Raw genomic sequence first — 21,245 nt, 5'->3', positions numbered from 1 at the left:
CTATAAGAACAATTACTATGTATGGTAACAAGATTAAGATTTATTTAAACAATGGAGTGAAATGAATAGAGACTCATAAGAGCATGAGATCTACATGAGTCAGCTGATAATCTACGAGTGTTTTTGACTTACTGATGTAATTTGACTTTCTAAGGAAAACTGTATTAACATAGTGTTTTATTTCAACAACTAGTATTTATTTTATAAAAACCTCTATTTCATCTTAATATATTATTTTGATTCTTTACCAATAAGTACAACATAAATACTACTTATACCAGTCAAAAGTAAAAACTTCCATGATTTTTTTATCTGTGTAAAAATTCTATAAAAGAGATATTAAAACAGCGATTGTTTTTCTGACTATACTCTCTGTCGCCAAAAGAAAAAAAGGATTACAACATAAATAAAATTTTTGGCTAAGATAGCCCACCTCAAATACAGTATTAATAATATGTCTCTCATGACACAAATGAAGCAATTAGTTAACAAAAACAAAGATAACAGATAACGAATAGTAAAGTCAGATGAAGCCAGATAAAAAATTCACAAAACATTAAATTCATTCAAGTAATGACACATATATTAGTCAGATAAAAAAAATAGAGTGACAAAACAATAAGGATACTGAAATCTCAGCAGAGAATCAGACTGCTGACTCAGTCAACCACCATCTTCAAAATATGTCAAATTCCAGTTTAAACTCTTAAAGTTTAAACTATCTTTAACATAATAACCACTGTATTGTATCATGGGTCATGCACTCCAATGATTATCCACGCCTTCAAAAATCAGCAAGGTCCAGTACATGTAGCCTCCTCAATCATCTTACTTTCTTATCATCGTCAAGTAAATTCAGCACCAGATGATTCATATGTTAGCCCAGCTTTGATATGTTGTTGTGATTGGTCCTCATGTATCTCCAAGATACTTGTAAACCTCATCATTCCCAGTGAACTATGGAGGCCCTGATACTATTCTGAGCACCTTGTTTTTAAACCATTGGATAATTTCACTGTTATTATTACAAGTAGTCCCCCATACTAATAGACATTTTAAGTAGTCAGAAATTTTATTTCTAAAATTTACAAAAATTTTGGTAAGAAAAATAAGTTACCTGTTTAAACTAAACAGGTAATCACTACCTAGTGATTACCTGTTTAGTTTAAAAAACAAAAAAAAGACTTGCGTTAGTATACTAAAATAAAAATATTATCAAAGCAGGTGTACAAAGTACTTCCGATGTATAATTTTATAATTTTTTTAATATGAACATAAACAATTTCCAAGTGATTTACAAGAACAAGGTCAGATCCTCAGTGGGAGCAAAACAATGTTCACCTTCACTCACATATAAATAGGAATATCATAATAAATTCTTAAGTAATTTATTTAATGATGTAGTATACTTTATTAATTACAAAACCAATAATTTACAAATTCATTAAAATGGATATAAAAAACTTTGTATGGTTGTTATACATTTAGCCCACCAGGCTAGAAGGCTAGTGGTTAATTCATTGTCGCAAATCAGTTGATGTTCAAATTCGAAGGTTCTGAGGTTCAAATCTTAGTAAAAGCTAGTTGTTTGTATACAGATTTGACCACTATGTAGTGGATACTGGTGTATTCTGGTGATTTGGATTCAATTAACTACAGATCTCAGGAATGGTCGGCCTGAGTCTGAACAAGACTACTTTTTGTTACATGTCATCCTCATCTCATTGGACTGAGAAGGTGGGTTGCTTATTGTCAATAGTTAAACAGATTGTAACGTACACATTAAAAAAAAAAACAAAAATTAAGAAATCAGGATGAGTCAAAATTAAAAACAGTCTCATTTGAGAAGGGTCCATTCATGTCCTAGAAACAAATCAGTAGCCGACCGATCGTCTTTTTAATTGTAATTTTTATTTTCTTCTAAACTTCAACAGAAGATTCAAGCGTTTAGATTAATTTCCTTAATATCACCAACCATTTTTACCAATTTAACAAAGTTTATTGTATGTCAAATATAAAGAACAGGATTTTCTTACCCTAATTTATTGGTTTTAGCCCCAGATTTCTCAGAAAATACTGCAGATAAGGTTCTGGGACAATTTTTATTCGATTTTTCCGATCAAAAACCATAAGAAATCACTAATTGTGCTCCTTAATGAACGTCTTAAAGATTTCAGTACGACTTAATTTCAACGGGGTAGCTGAATTCCGAGCGAAATCTTTCATAAGCCTTAACTCGCAAACGAAGCATTTGAGGACATATGTTTATTATGAACTTCTTCCATTATTTTCACTAGTAAAAGAGGTTACGAAAGTCCAGGGAGAACTCCGCGATACACTTTGTATATTTCGTATATTATATTTTACAATGGCACAAGATTATAAATACAAATGTCATCTTCAACGGTGGATATTTTTCTACCTCAACGACTTCAAAAAAATAAAACTAAAATCATTATTATTTTTCAAATAAAAATATAATGATGTTAAAATTCCTCTATTGATGTCGTTATTCTGCGACCAAATAAAATTGAGTTTAATAAATAATAAATAGTATGAAATGATAAACAGAAAAGAAACCCGATCTGATAATAAAAAAGAGAAAAATAAAACGTATACAAATGTAGAGAAATCTTTCCATTTGAGCTACCAAATACATTAGTATTTGATTAGCTTTTTACTATTTAATTTTAAAAAATTTAATGAAACGAAGCAATCATCAAAATAAACTAGTTTTTGAAAGGAGCGCTTTCCGAAAGATGAATTCACTAGTATTAAATAGATTTAGATATTAGAAAAAAATAATTAGAAATATGTATTTGAAAGTTGCATCTTTATTGTAGTGAAACTTGTACGATATAAAAAAAAAAAAGAACTGAAACGAATGATGTCAGAAAACGTCATAACTGAAAATAGTGTGAACTTGAATTATATTGTAGATTACAACGGAACTTGAATTAACTTCAAGTTTGTCAATTATGTATCATAAAATACAAGTTGGACGATCATAGATATTCAAGATATTTTTTTTTGTATGGAATTTTGTAGAGGGTAAAATCTCTAAGCAAAAATAAAATAAGTGTATCTCGTATTAGATAAACCAAGATTTAGAATGTAACTATGATGTCACTATTAAAATATTGGCTTAGAACAGAGGGAAATAGACAAGTGAAATAAATCTACCGATAAAAAGCCTGATTGATCTTTTTAAAGTAATTTTTTTTTTTATTAAAATGATTCATTTATTCCTTGATTTATAAACAAAAATATAAATATACTATTAAAAGTATTTTAACTCATCACAGCTGAAATAAACACTGTAACCTAAATAGAGTATATTAATACAGGTACAGTAATAAGTTAGGAGGCCAAACATAAAAACAATAATGATGACAGTAATAATGATAACACTGAATGAAAGTGAAATTGGCAATCGATCAGGAGTTAAGTAATATTGCACACACATACCTGTATTTTATATTGTTAGTAAATATTTAACCGGTATTATAAGTATACGAGATAGAACACTTGCTTTGTTAACATTATAGACAACTTTTCTTCTTCTTCTTTTTTTTTTATAACTACATCCCTGAATGACTCAGTACACCGGGCAACAATCCAAACCAAATATAAAAATGCACGCTACTCTTTTAAATAATATTTAAATTTAACAATTTTACATTAAACGTTTTTATTTTATTTGAAAAAAAAATTATGTAAATATACCCTAAAAATTCGAACAAAAAGGATGTCAATAAATTCATAACGACGTAGTTAACGAGAGTCTTTGACCTCAGTGTATAAAGAAAATTTTGTTATCCGGTTTACTCTTAAATTTAAATGGAATAATTTTCCTATTGAAATGTGTAAAATTATTTTTAAATATTAAAATCAAAATAAATTGTAATATTAAGATATAAAGATACCGTTTCATAAACGATGGAAAACGACTCATTTTGAATTCTTCCGACCTCGTGATAACATGCCGTTACATAATAAATTCCTGGATTAAGATCCCCAAAAATTGAATATCCTGCTTATAAACAACTGTCCATTATTAAAATCAAATTCTTAATTTTAATTTCTTTTTTAAATATTAAATGTTTATGTTTAAATGTTAATTCATTTATATATTTTCCTTGACGATATACGGTGTTGTAATAAAGTTTAAAGATTATATTTCGATATGGTTTCAGAATTTCCATTCTTATACGAAATAGAAAATTAATTTTATTTCATCTTTGTTTAAAATTTCTAAAAAAAAAAATAAATAAAAATAAAAAATTTCCCTAATGTTGTTTCTTTTTACAATATGATATAAAACGGTTCATAAATTTTAAGCAGCAGTCTTCATATCACTTGATAAACAATTTATAAAATAGAAGATCAATACTGTTTATTTTTAAAAACCTAACATCAATATCTTTTCCTTTTTTTATGCTATCTTTTTTAAATATATGTAAAACAATAACACTTCACATAAATTATACATCGTCTAATTCATAATTACTGCAATAAAGCTTACAGGTTATCCCAGCCGATATAAGTAACACGTGTTAAATGAGAAAAGGAATTCGATTTAAACGTTTGAAATAATAAATAAATTCGTTTTATGATATTTTGACGTTAGATTAAGGGTTCCAAAAGGCTTCGTTTTAGGACTAGTCCTGTACTCAACTTGCGGATCCGGACTATGTCACCGACGCCTCGTTTACTGATGATACACCAATCTTGATTATTGATGAAGACCCATAATTAGCCTCGACGAAGCTCCAGTCTGTATTAGACTTGATGTGCGTATGGTAACAAAATTGAGAATAGAGCTGAATCAGAATAAGTCATATTACGTTTGTGATAAGGAGGTGACTGTCCCCGGGTTCACCTAGATGACATTTTCATCTCGTACTCTGATCCACTACTCTGGGCTCCACTTTGATTGTCATTTGACGTAGAAGTACCGCGTGAGAGAAAAATTAAACAATTAAACTCTAAGTATAAGAAGCTTTATTGGTTGTTAGACAGTAATTCACATTTATCGCTGTTGAACATACTTTTAATATACAAGGTGATTCTAAACCCGATTTGAACATATGGTATAGAGCTATGGGGTACGACGAGCAAGAGTAGCATTGAGATCATACAAAGTTTCCAGAGTAAGTTGGCGAGATCCATTGCAGAGGTACCAGGATCACTCGGAATGAGGAAATTTACGTTCGCGAAGAGGTCAAACGGTTCGATTAAAATTGTAGACACCGGTTAAATAATCATGTGGATTTTCTAGCGGTTAATCTCCTAGACAATAGCGAGGATGTCCGGTGATTAAAACGCCTACATGAGTTGGATGAGGGAATCTGAGTGATTCTTAAGCTACTCTATCAATAAGCTAGTATATCAAATATACGATGAGTATCTTTCTGTGCCTTGATTAGAAGCCTAGATGTTTATATTCATTTACTTGAGCTTGCTGTGTTACTATTTGTTTGTTTATCGTTTAATGATGTTATAATTTTTTTGTTTGTTTTTCATTAGACTTTTGTGAACTCTTGCACCTATGAGGTCTTATTCAGTGTGTTTTTATACGTGAAATTTATATATATGTATGATGTACTTTATTTATATATTTTTGTACATATACGTTTTATTGATGGTGTTCGTTAGAAACTCCTTATCATGTGCTTTTTATAATATGATTTACTTGCGGTTCCTTACTCGGAACCGATTGTAAATAAACAAATTGAGAGGCAAAAAAGTATTTTTTTAACATCTACATTTTTGTATTTTTAGATGTGAAAAAATGCATTCGTTAATTGTATCGGTCCCTTTGTTGGACGAAGTCATCTATCGAATAAAAAAGCATTGTGCATTGATTTGTTTGCTGTATGTGCTCACATTTTTATTTTCACCATGGTAACAGAAATATAATTAAGTAAAATTACTAACTAATCTATTTTTTCTTTAATGAATATCTCTAAAATACTTAATATTATCACAAACATGAGGATACGAACATGTCGAGGGTTCACGGGTTGAACCTCCTGGGTAGAAAGTCGGACGAGCGAAGCGAGCTCTAACCGGCTAGTACAAATAATTTCCCCCTTATTACTTCCATTCTTTATCAAATTAGGAACTTAAATAATTACGTAACGATTGCATATATAAACACGGCATTGTTAACCGATCCAGATATAGAAATATAAGCTGTATTTTCAAATAACTCTGTAATATTAAATTCTTTTTTTCCATTTTTTGAGTCGCTTACAATTATTGTTATATGAAAACAGTATCTCAATCTCAATAATACTCTCAATGCAAGAATCGCGGATTAAAATTTCAAGTAAGTAAATAAAAAATTAAGTTACAGCCTCCTGAAAAATTCAACGATCTGTTAAGTGATTAACATGTAAAAAAGAGAAATATTTATTATATTTTATTTACGTGTCCAGTAGATGCCTTTTTTTATTACCGATTCCCTGAGTTTTGGTGTAACCCAAAACTCTACCTTTTCTTCCGACTGGAATTATTTTAGATTCAAATATTGCTTTAGACCTGAACGGCAAGTGGCTAACAAAGCGGAGAATAAAATTAAATCACAATAGTCATATCTCGTTCGCGTTAAGAAGGGGTGACTGTCTCCGGGTCAACCTAGACGACGTTTTCATCCCGCATTCTGACCAAGTATCGTACCTCGGGCTCCATCCTGATCTTGGCTTGACATGAAAGAATCGTGTAAAAGAGAACAAAAACAGCTAAACATCAGTTTTAAGGAGCTTTATTGGTCACCAAGCAGGAATTTTCATTTGTCGCTGCCCAACAAACTTTTAATATACCAGGTTATTCTGAAACCCGTTTGGACGTACCATATACAGTTATGGGGTAAGACAAGCAGAGCAACGTTTAGGTTATACAAGGTTTCCAGAATAAATTGACAATAATCATTACAGAGGCGCCGTGGTTTGTAGGAACAAAAGAAATTTATGACCGTCTGGAATTGCCTTCCAGCAATTCTTGATCGACTTATGTCAGCAAAGAAATAAAATGGTTCCGTTCATATTACAAACAACGACAGGTAACCATGAGAACTATCTAGCGCTGAAACTCCTAGATAATAGTGAGGATGAACGGGGACTCAAACGCCTTCTCGTGCTAGACCTGGAGGGGTCTGAGTGACTATCGGCTGGAATGACATTCCTTTAGTGACGAGCATCTTTTCTGTGCCTGATGAAGGCTCTAATTCCTTTCATAGGCTAATTATGTTACTGTTTTGTTTTTTCTTTTCATTTTTGTGTTGTTGATAACATCACCACAATAAGCTTGAATCCTGTGCGTGGGATATGGAAAATGTAGCGTATGAAAAAATGTCATGCCTGACCGGGATTCAAACCCAGGACCTCCGGGTGAAAGGCCGAGACACTACCACTCGCGCCACGTAGGCCGGCGCGAATGGTATTATTTATCCTTTAATATTATTTGATTTTTTGTTTTTTTACTTTTTATGAAGTGAGTCTGTGCAAGTGCCTTTAGACGAATGAAGAGAAATATAAGTCCTATAAGTCTATTGCCTTATGTCTTATTGTATTAAGCTGATGTATGTTTTATTGAGCGGATTCATTGTAAACCTCTCTTCAAGCTCTTACTGTAATTCTATTTATTTATGATTTCTTCTTGGAACAACCTGTTAGTAAACGAATTGTGATACAAAACATAGTGTTTTAACCGTTTCATTTTATTTTCAACAAAATAATTGTTTTAGTATGAATTTTATTTTATATAGTGTTTAATATTTTTTAAAAATCAGTCTTTTTTATTCCATCCACAAAAGCGACTGAAGTAATGCAAACTCAAATGCAAATTGGTTCAAGGATGCAGAACTTTAAATACCCTCAAAAATGTATGCTACCATCAAATATTAAATTAAAAATTAAACACTTAAAAATATTTGTATGGACCGCAATGCTTTTTGATAGTGAAATTTGAAAACAGAAAAACAGATTGGAAAATAGCAGCAGAGACCGATGAAAGTTAATGTTACAGGCATTGAAAATTAGGAATGTTGAGATCTTAAGACGAATAGAAGAGGAGAGAAATTTATATCAAAATGTTGTAAAAAAATGAATAATGTTGGTGAAGCACGTATTAAGACATCAAGATGTAATCAATTCAGTGATGAGGGACGTGTAGATGATAAAAATTGCAAAGGAAAACAAAAAATTGGAACGCATAAAAAATAATTGAAAAATTAACATTCTTTTATTATTTCTTTCACTTCTGTGCAGATTGAAGTAAATGTTTCCAGAACAGATCGAGCAATTCCATGGAAATTTTACATGTCGTTTAAAATTATTATTCTAAGAGATAAACAAATATTCTGCTATATATTTGAACAAACATACTTATTCCTTGGAGAATATATTTTAAAAACAAATTTATTTATTTCATTCAGGATTTTTATAAATCTCGTCGCTTCGTTGGCGAGATATGACTAGCGAAAAATTTCGCCCAGAATTCAACTCTCCGGTGAAATGTCACACTAAAATTTTTAGGACGTTAATTGAGGGGCTAAATTAATGATTTCCTACGGTTTTTGACCTGAAAAAGGGAATAAAATATGTTCCAAAACTGTATCTCCAGTAGTTTTCATTATATCTGAAGTAAAACTGAAAATTTTGTTGTCTGAAAACCGTTTCTTTAGGTTTGCAGTACAATAACTTTGTTACAAATAACTATATTAAATAAATGGGTAAAATTTATTAATAAAACTTGCACAGTATTTAATTAAATAGTTTTAATGGTTTTGTAAATAAGTCCAATAAAAATCAAATAAACGTTTTACAAAATCAAATTTTACTGAAGAAGAAACAGAAAAAAAAAAAGAAAATGACTTATTCTGGAAACTTTTGCAGTCCATTCATTTATTTGTTTAAAAAAGACAATTATAAACAAATACAGTATAGTATTTAGTTAATTAAATACTTACAAAACAGTTTTACAACATTCTACAAGAACAGAATTTCTAGAATCTGTATCAATTAAAGTTCTTTAAGTTTAACCTAGCCGGCCTCCGTGGATCGAGTGGTAGCGTCTTGGCCTTTCATCCGGAGATCCCGGGTTCGAATCCCGGTCAGGCATGGCATTTTCACAAACGCTACAAATCATTCATCCCATCCTCTGAAGCAATACCTAGTGGTAGTTCCGGAGATTAAATAAGATAACAAAAAAAAAAGGTTTAACCTAAAGTTGGCAATACTGTTCTTTCCAGAAACAAAATTCGAATCAATTTTATTGTACAGCTGTTCAACAAATAACTTATTATTAATCATAACTAGTCTCTTATCTGTGATTTGTGTATTATACGTGCGCGTTTTGTGATTTGTATGTACGTATAAAGAATTCGTGCTTTTTTTATAAAAGTAAGATGCCATTCAAATTTTCAAATAAAGAAGAATATGCAGATATTATTTTCGTTCACGGTTTTACTAATGAAAATAGTCGGGCTGCAAAACGTGAATATGAACGAAGATTTCCGAATAGAAGAATACCTACTCACGAAAAATTTGCCTTAGTTTTCAATAACTTACGAACTAATAGATCTTTTCCAACGGTTGCTTGTTCCATTGAACGTCCTGTAGAACAGCCCGTACTTGAACAAGAAAATATCATTCAAATGATACAGCGCAAATCTCGACTCAGCACTCATCGAATTTCAGATCGAACCGGCATATCTCGTAGTACAGAATGTAGAACGCTAAAGAAAGATAACTTTTATCCTTATCATTTGCATACTGTTCAAAATTTTCAACCAGGTGACAGTGAGTTAAGATTAACTCTTTGCTGATTGGCACAAGAAAATCGAAATATTACATTTTAGTCATCGATGAATCTATTTTTACAATAAATGGAATAAAAAATTTCAAGAATACTCACAGGTGGTCAACTGAAAATCCGAATGCAATTAAAGAATAAACTTTCAAACGCGATTTTCGATAAATCTACGATGTGGAATAATTAGGTACCAGTTAATTGGACCATTTATTTTTCAAAATCGCCTTTCTGGTATTGTGTACAAAAGGTTTTTACAAAATCAATAGCCAGTACTGCTAGAAGATGACTCTTAAAAAAAGGCAGTAAATGCTATTCAACTCATTATTTACAAGACGTTAGACAGCATTTAAACTTAAGTTTTCTAAACAGATTGATTGGTTGAGGTGGACCAATTAATTGGTCTCCTAGGTTCCCCAAAATGACTCCTAAGGTCATTTAAAGGAACTTGTTTACGCAGAAAAATCTCATCTCAAAAAAAACTTAATGAACCGAATTTTAAATGCTTTTGAACATCTTAAGAACGACCGTGATACTATTAGAAAAGCTTCCTTTGTTGTTATACGGCGCACTAGATTTTGCATAAACTTTCAAGATCGCTTCGATCAGTTTGTAAAGTATGAAAATTAAACTAAAAAAAATAAAACAAAATTAAATAGAATAATTTTTTGGTTTGTCATTTCATTTATTTTTTGCTTTGTTTCTTCTTCAGTAAAATTTGAATTTTTAAAACGTTTATTTGATTTTTATCGGACTTATTTACATCAACATTTTTAGAATTAAATTCCTACAAGTTTTGTTAATAAATGTATGTAAATTACGTCTGCTTATTACATAGTACCTATAATATTAACACGCTTCGTTTTTATGTCAAAATGTGGAATATATACGATTTTATTATTGACTGCAAAGAATCATCAAAAGAATAAATCTTTTCTAGTACTTTTATGTATTTAAATAAAAGCAAATGCAGTTCCACCTCATAAGTTGTATATCTGGCTGATTATCAAAAACGAATGTGTTTAAGAGGAACTAAACAAAAATGATTAATAATGCTTATACTAGTACGTACATTATAAAAAATCTTTAAAGTATGCTTCAATACCTGTATATTACAGGCAAAACACTTAAGTAACAACGTTCCAAGAAATTCTAATAAAACTCCTAAATAATATCATAACTATTTAGTTAAAACAATTCCAAAATTTAAATGTTAATAATTCATTTCGTTTATAAATGTTTTATTAAAACATCAATTACCGCGCAAGGTTTACAGAACTCTTTAATGAATTTTTTAGAATTCATTTTTAAATGAATTCGATTAGAATTCAAGCGTAAACAGTATTTTAAAATCGATTCAGTTGGAAATAAATCAAGAAACTCAAAGCCATTTTAAAAAATTTACATATATTTATATACATATTATTACATAATTAATAAAATTTTAATTACTGTAAACTATTTGCCAAACTCTATATTAACTCTAGATTAAGGACTGTAGTTTCAGATAGATTTAACACGTTATTAACTGAAGAAATTGGAATCAGATGACTATCAAACTGGTTGATGACAACCAATATCAATATAAAACGACGACATAATAGAATTATAAATCGGGCAAATTATATTAATAATAATTAAGTTTCATTATTCTTCTAATTTTTTAAAATGTTTATTATACTGCCCTATAATAGATTGTTAGCCGAATTATAGTAAAAATGGCTATCGTGTCAGACCGACATAGCTGAAATAGTTCTATTAATTGTATCCACACAATCGAAGAAGAGAAAAAAATTATAGCAAACCATAATCTCATGTCCAAAAGATAGTAACCGTCGTTATACTTATAATCGTAGTCGATCCGAGTTCTATAGATTATCAGAAAACAACTTTTATCGTAACTCTTAATCAGCAGTAATAATTATCATTAATTTATCTTCGATTACCGTAGTAAATTAAAACCCATAAATAATATTACACTTCCTTTTTACTTCCTTGTACGAAGAAAAGGAAATATTGTGATCACGAAAAATTTCGGTTTTCAGATTTCAACGAAAGCATCCAATGTTGACCATCCCTGAATCCATTTTGACTAGTTTCGGCGTGGCGTCTGTGCGTACGCATATATGTACGTAATTAAAGAACGATTAGCCGTAGGATGTTGAAATTTGGGGTTTAGGATTATTGTAATATCTAGTTGTGCACTTCCCGTTTGATTGCAATCGACTGGACCAAAAATGACCAAAATCCAAAAAAAAACTTGGATTTTTTCTTAACTGCAGTAAAAGCCCTCATTGAGAGCCTTTCAACAATATATGATTAATGGTACTTATTTTCATTGGTTCCAGAGTTATAGCCAAATGAAATTTTAATTAATGAAATATTTGGATCTTACAAGGGTACATCGGTTCCAATCCAACTTCATCTCATTTTTTTAAAATTTTTTTTTTAATTTAAATATATTGATTTATTAATAATTATTAACCTCCGATTGTAAAAAAAAATGTATTACTATAAATAATAATAAAAATATCAGAAGTTATTAATGAAATAAAATTTTATGTACTTTTCATTTAAAAATAATGTGTATATGTAATTTACAGGCGTAAAAGGAAGTCACGTGGTGTACACATCAGATGTTTTCCTGAACGTTTTCTGTTTTGGCTTTACAAAAGGAACAGAGTAAATGAATAATGGATTCGATCTAATAATGGTCACTAAAAATCTTTAACCGTATAATAACGGAGCCGATCATTCAGTAACTGTAATAGTGCTTATAAACTACTTTTAAAAATATTGTACTAAAGTCAGGGTAGGTAATCTGGTAAATTAGCCCTGTAAGTTCCAATCTACTCCCGACTCAGAATAGAGTGATGAGTAATAGAATATTATCAGATATTGATCCAGTGAACTGAACAACTGCTGAACTCAATTAATTCAGATGAGGGATTTTATATGTTTATTGACATAATTTATATTTCACTTACATCACGAATTGATTTGTTTGACATCCACTAGTTTCGTCCTATCACTAACCGTCTTCTACGACAATTTCCTAGAAGATGACCTGTATATATGTTACGGTAAATTTGATAAATTCGGTGTTTATGGATAATCATCGGTGAATTTTATTAATCGCCTCCAGTTTTGGAGAATAACATATATAATTTATATATTTAACGTTAACTAGACGAGGATGGGAAGCGTAAGTTATGTTTGATTAGGTTTTATGATCCCTTTTTCTGTTTAGCCCCCGGAACCGCCGTACGGTATTACTTCAGAGGATGTATGAGAATGATATGTTTGAAAGTAAATGAAGTGTAACCTTGTACAGTCTCAGGTCGACCATTCCTGAGATGTGTGGTTAATTAAACCCAATCGCCAAAGAACATTGGTATCTACGATCAGTATTCAAATCCGTATCAAAGTAACTGCCTTTACTAGGATTTGAACCTTAGAACTCTCGACTTCAAAATCAGCTGGTTTATGATGAGTTAACCACTAGACCAGTCTGGTGGGCTAGGTTGTATGATCTAACCAAACATAACCTATGCTCGCTAACCTCGACTAATTAACAATAATGTTTTGATTATTTTAAATAATAATAAATTTTGCTTGTAGTCGAGTTATTTTAATATGAAAATATGTTAATGTAAAATAACCGGTATATTTAATAAATTTATATATATATATATTAAATCCTCCATCACTGGAGGCGATTAATCAAATTCATATATATATATATATATATATATATATATGTTACGGGAAATTATGTATTTTATAGGTGTCCCAGTCGCCTGATCGAGAAATCTATACGTAAAAGATCTGCTGAGTTGGATATTGCTCGCAATAATGTGCATCGTATTCTTAAAGCATTAAAAGCAAAAGCTTATCGTCCTCAATTGCATCAAAGTTTAATAGAAGATGACTTCGACAGGCGTCTTGAGTACGCTGTGAGGCAGAGCTTAACTTTCAAAACCGCATTTTGTGAACAGATGAAGCTTCCTTTTAATTAAACGGTTGTATCAATCGTCATAATTGGGTGTACTGGAGTGCCAGATCTGCGCAAAGTACTTATGCAAGAACTAAATGTTCCAGACATCAACGTGTGGGCTGGTGTACGGAGTGGTGGCATTGTTGGTCTTTTTCAATGGCACTGTAAATGGTGATTCTTACCTTGAAATGTTTTACCTGGGCTACAAAATAATCGTTTATTTGAAAATATTAATTTAACTGGGCAACAAGATAGTGCTCCATCGCATTACAATTTGTCGGTAAGAGAATGTATTGGCAGTAATACAGCAACTTTGACGAGAGGATCAACTGAGACGTGGTGCAACTGACTGGTCACAAAGATCATGTAATCTTACGCCGTTAGATCTTTCAGTTTGGGGAATTTTGAAAAATAAATTATTTCTCTCTTAACTCTAGAGAATTGCAACAGTTGAAACAAATAATCGACGATGAATTTAAAGCGTTAAACGCAAACAAAGATTTGCATTAAAAAATTGATCACAAGTGTAAAAAAACCGCTGTAAAATAAGTATTGAAATACATGGGCCTTTTGAGCAACTCTTTAAGGTTTTGAAAAAGTAAAATTTATTGTTGATTTAATAGGACAATTGTTTTCAGCTTTTGAGTATTTCTCGGTCAAGCGACTTTTGGGATACCCAGTATATATATAAGCAGTTTACAAGTTTCGTCGAGAAAAAAAAAATAAAATTAACGTTCATTAATTATAGACATAACCGCAAAAAGCTATTGTTTTATAATAGAAGATTTTCTTCCTCAAAGAAGACGTTAAAAAACTCTAATGTGAAATATTTAAAAATAAAGTTACAGTTAATATTCCTCCAACATTAACTTATTTTTACCAGTAAATGACCTTGCCTTGGATATACATATATATATATAAATATAAATAATCGTATATACTTACGTAAAAATTCATGTATTCGTTTGAATTTTAATGAGAAAAGTAATGAATTGAAAGAAAGACAAAAAGTAATTAATTTAATGACAAGATGATGAAAACCAGATTTTAGATTTAGATTGTTTATTATAGTACCACAGCTTTCCTGCAAAATGAGCCATTACACCATATTAAATGTTAATAAGTTAGTAAATAAAAATAATAATTGCTAAAATGTATTTACAACAATGTAACCTGCCTTAAGTAAGGCAGGTTACATTGTTGTACACCCACCGGGTTGGTCTAGTGGTGAACGCGTCTTCCCAAATCAGCTGATTTGGAAAGCGAGAGTTCCAGCGTTCAAGTCTTAGTAAAGCCAGTTATTTTTACACGGACTTGAATACTAGATCGTGGATACCGGTGTTCTTTGGTGGTTGGGTTTCAATTAACCACACATCTCAGGTATGGTCGAACTGAGAATGTACAAGACTACACTTCATTCACTCATACATATCATCCTCATTCATCCTCTGAAGTATTATCTAAATGGTAGTTACCGGAGGCTAAACAGGAAAAAGAAAGTATTAACACAGCGGAGCTGGTTACAAGTAATTTTAAATTACATTTATCTTTTTGTTTAAAGTAGCTGAATAAATTTTTCAAATTTCGAACCGGATAAGTTTATTCAATTCTTATCTTAAAATTAATTCAGATGTACGGTACGTGAATAAAAGGAGAAAATAAGAAATTAGGCTAATCAATCAATTACTACTGCATCAATAAATGAAGGTAAATCATTCGTTAAATTTTACGAGAAATAAACAAATCTAGCGCGGTCTACATATTTAGTTTTTAGATAATTAAAATATGTACATATATATTTTTATTTGTTTGTTAAAAATATATACGGAAAACTGTATTTATATTTTACACGTACTGTTTAAAAATACAGTTCAATATCGATAAACATCTAACAAAAATGTATTCTAAAAGATAATTTTAAAGGATTGGCTACTTAATAACTGATAGCTCAGACGATGATAACAACCGATGGTACAACTTTATTTTACGTAATTTTCGGTAAGAATAGTAAAATATTTTTTCTCTCACTGTATTAAATGTAGATTTCCAGTCATACCGATGCAAAAATTAAATCCAAAATATCACTTCAATTTTAAAGAGAAAAAGTAATTTTTACTCGATTTTGCAAAGCTAATCAAATACAAAAAAATTTAATAAAAGTTTATAAAATATTATGCATCATTGCCCGCCAAAAAAAAAACAAGAGCTTAATATTACCGAAGATCAGTAATCTGAATTTTTTTCGCATTTCACTTGTTGCAGTCTTATTTTTCTCTGAAATAGACTACTTCTATTTCATCACACGAGCGAGTTCAATACATGAACTCATGTATTCAACATATAATGAACTGCAATGGAACAGTATGTCTGCTATCTCTGTTATTTTAAAATGCTAATAATGTACATTACATTATGTATTGAACTACTTACTCGAACGAAATTATAGAGTACTAAGAGAACATTTTTGACAAAAAGAAGACAAACAATAATTGTTGAAATATTTATAAAATTTAGTTTTTTTTATTATTATATAACGACAGATTTAAAATAGGATACATTTACATTCGCTCTAATGGATATTTAAACATTGCATTTCGATCCGTTGATTTGATGTATTATCAAATGAAAATTATTATTATTATTATTATTATAGCAATACATAAATTATATATTTTCTAATAACTTTTTTCTACTTGTAAAAATTACGATTTTCCATAAAAGTATTCAACATACGAATTATACAAACTACTTTAATGAATAGACAAATGATGTGACTGTTGTTGGTTAGGGCGTACTTTTAAAGTTAATAAATAAATAACAGTAAACAGGATTTACTTGTTTTCAATTGTAAAATTTTAATAATTAAATAATGCTTTGTACTTTTTACAACAGGAAAAATTGTGTTCCGCTGTATATCACAATTATTACATAAGTAATAAAATGAACAGTTATAACATTGACAAATTTTCTTATATGCAAATATTGAACATGGAATAAACAAAAAAGTTATAAAAAACTATTTAATTACGTAAAAGTAAGTTTATCTATGAAAGTCAGTTAGCAGCGGCTGTAAATAGTAATATTTCGGATAATCTTCGCGTGAAACGGAACTTCATTTTCAAAATAAACTTTATTTTTTATAAGAAAAATCGTCTTAAGAAATACATTTGTTATTGTATAAATATTGTTTTGCTACAGTACAAACTTCGGTGTATAATTTTAAAAAATAAATCAACTTTTAAAAGCCAAGGGTGAATTCAACGACTTTCCTAGACAGTTCATAGTTAAGAATTCGATGTAATATTTATTATTCGTATCGGTAATTTAAGCTAAATCAAACAGTTACAAAAAATTGTAAATCACTTGCATTCTGTTTATTCTCCAGGAACGAAAATTAAAAATATAAAAATGATAAAAACGTTTTTAACGAATTTCATTCAGTAGTTTATCAAAAATGATCAAAGCAAGCAGGCAGGGATTTATTTTTATAAGCTACTTTTTTCCATCAAAATCTAGAAATTAAATTTTCACATCGTGTTTCTTTTCTACTCTGTACTTCATATATTATAAAAAGTAAATAGCTGACTTCAATTAATTAAAAAAAAATTGTTTCGGCTTAAAAATTACGTATACAGGAAATGTTAACAACAGAAATAATTTTTTATTAAAATAAAATTTCTATTCTAACTAACTAACTAAAAAACTAAAAAAAAACAAAAACAAACTCACCGACAAAAACGACCAACTTCCCGTGAATGTTGTTAATCATGATTACAGAAGGACATATATAAATCAAAAATTATATAATTAAATACTATATTTCAAAGAAGAGATTTTTTTTAAGCAGTATAGATCATCTCAAGAAAACATCGTCATTAAATAACATATAAAATTAATATACAGAATAGAAGCTGAAGAGTGGCTGTTTGAATCTGAAACCAAACTGCGGGAACATCGACCTATAGGAGAATACACAGGGCGACCTTGACAAGGCTGCCAAACTGACAAACAAATACATCCCTTCATTTATAATTTTTGCAACTCCGTTAACTTTATTTTTAAATATTTAAGTCGCTCATTAATGCACATGATATATCGTAGTTCGATAGTCAACAATTTCGCCGACGTAAATTGACTCATTTCACATGCATCTTTTGATTTCTTAGTATAAAAATGCATATTAAGATTAAGTTAGAGACTACAATAATTAAAAAATAATATTCGATGAGAAATATAAACATACTTTTTTGAAATTATAGTATGTATAATAGTCACATTTACACAATAATTTCGTGATTTCAACTGAAACAAAACTTCAAATTAGTCGGAAAAATTATTAAAGCGAACGTCTATGAAATTTAACGGTTTGGGGTGAATTCAATATAGAGTTTATACAATAGAGTAAACCTTTATAGCGTATTAATATCTGGCTATTAAATAGATTCAGTATGAATGCACCACAGTGTTAAGCCATATTATATTAGAAACTGTAACCGACTTCCCCCCCGTGTCATCTCTTACTACGTATGTACGAAATTAAATTTTGTTCCGTACGATTTCAAATGATATTTATTGTGCAGATCATCCTGTTTAAAACTAAAAGATAATTAACCGATCTGTGTAAAAATTTCTACAAAGAGAGAGCTATATTCCATTCATGAGTTTCAAAATATTTTCTGGACACTGTTCCAAAAATTTCAACATTAAAAAAACCTTGTTTTTTAAAAATGTAATCTAAGCAGCAAAACACACAAAAATATTTTCATTACAACTAAAGTGGAAAAGTACTCGTTCAAAATTACAAAAATATTTTTGACCAAACTACACAAAATTTATATATTTTAATTATAGTTCGTATAACTTCATTTTATTATTATAACTTTGGAAATTCGTATTTTAACGAGGATAGATGAAATGATACGTGAAAAATGTTAAATTTGCTAATCAATCAAGAGACCAGCCGATCTAAAATCTGGTTTGAAAATATCCAAATCCCTACGCCGAGACTGACCGGCATAATGCAAAATATTTTTAACTTGATATAAAACATACGCAAAAAATATTTTTCACCGCCAAAGATTAGTAATTTTACGATAATATAAAAGTTAAGACTAAAAATCAAAATATTAAACACACTTTGAAAACGTTTCTTTGAGCTAGAGATCATTTTTTCAGCATTTCATCTATTTTAAAAGACAGTTCAGAATTGTTTTATTTAAAAATTGATTCAATACAATAAAAGACGATTTCTGGACATTATTTGTCATCATACTTTAAGTAGAATTAATTATTCTGAAATACAATAGTTTTCAGTCGATACCGTTTACGTATAGCCGAGCAGTTATAGCAAGGCATTTGCGGAGGGGAGTAGATGTACGGCTGTAAGTAGAGGGGAAAAAGTGCCTTTTTAGAACGGCTCTGCTATATCTTTGTATAACAATTACACCCTTTTCATTAATTACGTCCAGCGGGAAAAAATATAAACTACTGAAATATTCAAACTTTATATTTCAACACTATTATTCGATGATGAGGCGTCACAGTCGAAATACAGCACGTACATTAGTCGATACGTAAATTTTAAATTGCGTCAACAATTAAATTATTTTATCATAAAAACGACATAGAAATACGGACTGATATTATATAAAAAAAAGAAAAACATTTTGAAGATTTTATTGATACTTTTACGTATTACAGCAAAATTCAACCAACGGGAATACGAAATCAATTTTCTATCTGTTTCTTTTGTTTTGTATTGTATTTTAAAAAGAAATTATTATTCTGAGCAAAACTAATGAAATTCAAAATTTTATAAATGAAAAGATAGTCTTTGTGAGGCTCATTTCTTCTTATACATATAACTGACAGAAAATCAGGTAATTCGGTAATCCCAGTGCTCGAATATACTACAACAGCACGAAGTTATCGAGATTATTTATAACCTATAGAACCGAACATTATTTTAGAAAAATATTTTTAAATAAATTTCACAACTTTTGCATTAAAAAGAATACTTTTGATTTATAAAATTTCAGCGATTATGTTTTCTCTGTATTTGTAATTTTAAATTTTGTATAACACTTATTTCAATCGTACTGAAATAATTTCTTAGTCTACCATTAGGATAAATTTGTATTTATACTAAAATATGCCATAATTACACAGTTGTAGATAGTAACTGATCAACCATAAGTAAATAAACCCGTCTATACTGAATCGCGTTTTAAAACAATGATTATGTGTTACGAGTCAACATTAGGTAATAAGAAAATACAGTGAACATAATAATCAGCACATTCTAAGGATTAATAAAAATGAACAAAATGTAGCGCGCGTTGATTTTTTTCAAACATTATTATTTGTACTAGCTACTGAAGATCTTGAATGAACACCCCGACGCGATGTAACAGCAGGAAGATCGTCAGATGAGCAATTGCCACCGTGCAAGAGAAAGCAATTATCGTACTATTTATAGTAGTCTGCAACTCCAACCTTCACGTACTTCCATCGTTCGAGTATGCGCTGTTTGCGGGTCAACAAAATTTTCCGATTGATTGACCATTTGGAGTTTATAATTAACCGGTAGGTTTCGAATGGCACGTTATACACGCCAGCCGTTTTAAATAATTACTAATTACCGATCCCGGCAGAATATAATTCGCTTTTAAAGGTAGTAACGTTTCTGCACGTCTTTCCTGCATACTAAACAGAAAACATTCTTTGATTTCACGGCAGAAATTGCCGAAAACTCATTACCGAGGTAGGAGACCCGCCGACATTATGTTTTCGACGTGAGAACAAGCTTCATCGATTTCAACTGTTCCCTCCTTTCCGATTACTAAGGGATTGTTTATAGCGGGCAGGTCAAATCTCACGCATATGGTTGCAATGATCACCTTTTGTATCATGGTTAAGGGTCTCCAGCACCATCTGACAGAACTTGACGGTTGTCAGCCTCTTCGCCCAGCAGTAAATGAAAAACACAATTTTGCAGAACAGTAAGGTTACCTAGACCACTGTTTCTCAACCATTGGTAGTTGGGAGGAAAAGTTTAGTAGTCTGTGTACTTCATATTTATTACATAGTGTCACAACCTTTAAAAGCATTATTACTCATTTTTTTAATGGCAATAATAATGCACAAAACTGAGAAAACCAAACACTGCTACCGTACAACGTTTTAGGTAGTTAGTCCACAAATTACTAAAAAAAACCCTGTACTTTCTTCAATTTGGTATGTAATTTTTTGTCTGGTTCACAATTAAAATTTTTATTCGTCTGCAGTATCAGTTGTGTTGAGAAACACTGATCTAGACCCAGCTCCATATATTTAATTTTGGGGAGTGCCGTTCTCAGAGTTCATGAGAATTTATAGACATTATGTGTTAAGTTTTCCACTAACATTAAATCTTGACTCTTTACTAACCACA

General features: G+C 30.2%; 1 protein-coding gene across 5 annotated transcripts in view; it reads right to left on the bottom strand.

The window, feature by feature from the left end:
• The window catches only part of LOC142322178 (xaa-Pro aminopeptidase 1-like), a 160,941-nt gene extending 143,180 nt beyond the window's left edge, over window positions 1-17,761 (bottom strand). For 4 of the 5 annotated variants that reach the window (XM_075360954.1, XM_075360952.1, XM_075360953.1 and 1 more), the window contains exon 1: window positions 17,543-17,761. In XM_075360954.1, the coding sequence (XP_075217069.1) occupies window positions 17,543-17,582 (40 nt within the window). In that variant the 5' untranslated portion in view covers window positions 17,583-17,761. Of the gene's footprint in view, window positions 1-14,758; window positions 14,898-17,542 lie in introns of all 5 variants that reach the window. The other variant, XM_075360955.1, reaches the window with a different exon arrangement.
• Window positions 17,762-21,245: the final 3,484 nt, after the last annotated feature.

Source organism: Lycorma delicatula, chromosome 3 (genome assembly GCF_047948215.1).
Source record: "Lycorma delicatula isolate Av1 chromosome 3, ASM4794821v1, whole genome shotgun sequence".
NCBI classification, from domain to species: domain Eukaryota; kingdom Metazoa; phylum Arthropoda; class Insecta; order Hemiptera; family Fulgoridae; genus Lycorma; species Lycorma delicatula.
The sequence above is the reverse complement of the archived record's forward strand: the minus strand, read 5'-3'. Positions and strand labels throughout refer to the sequence as shown.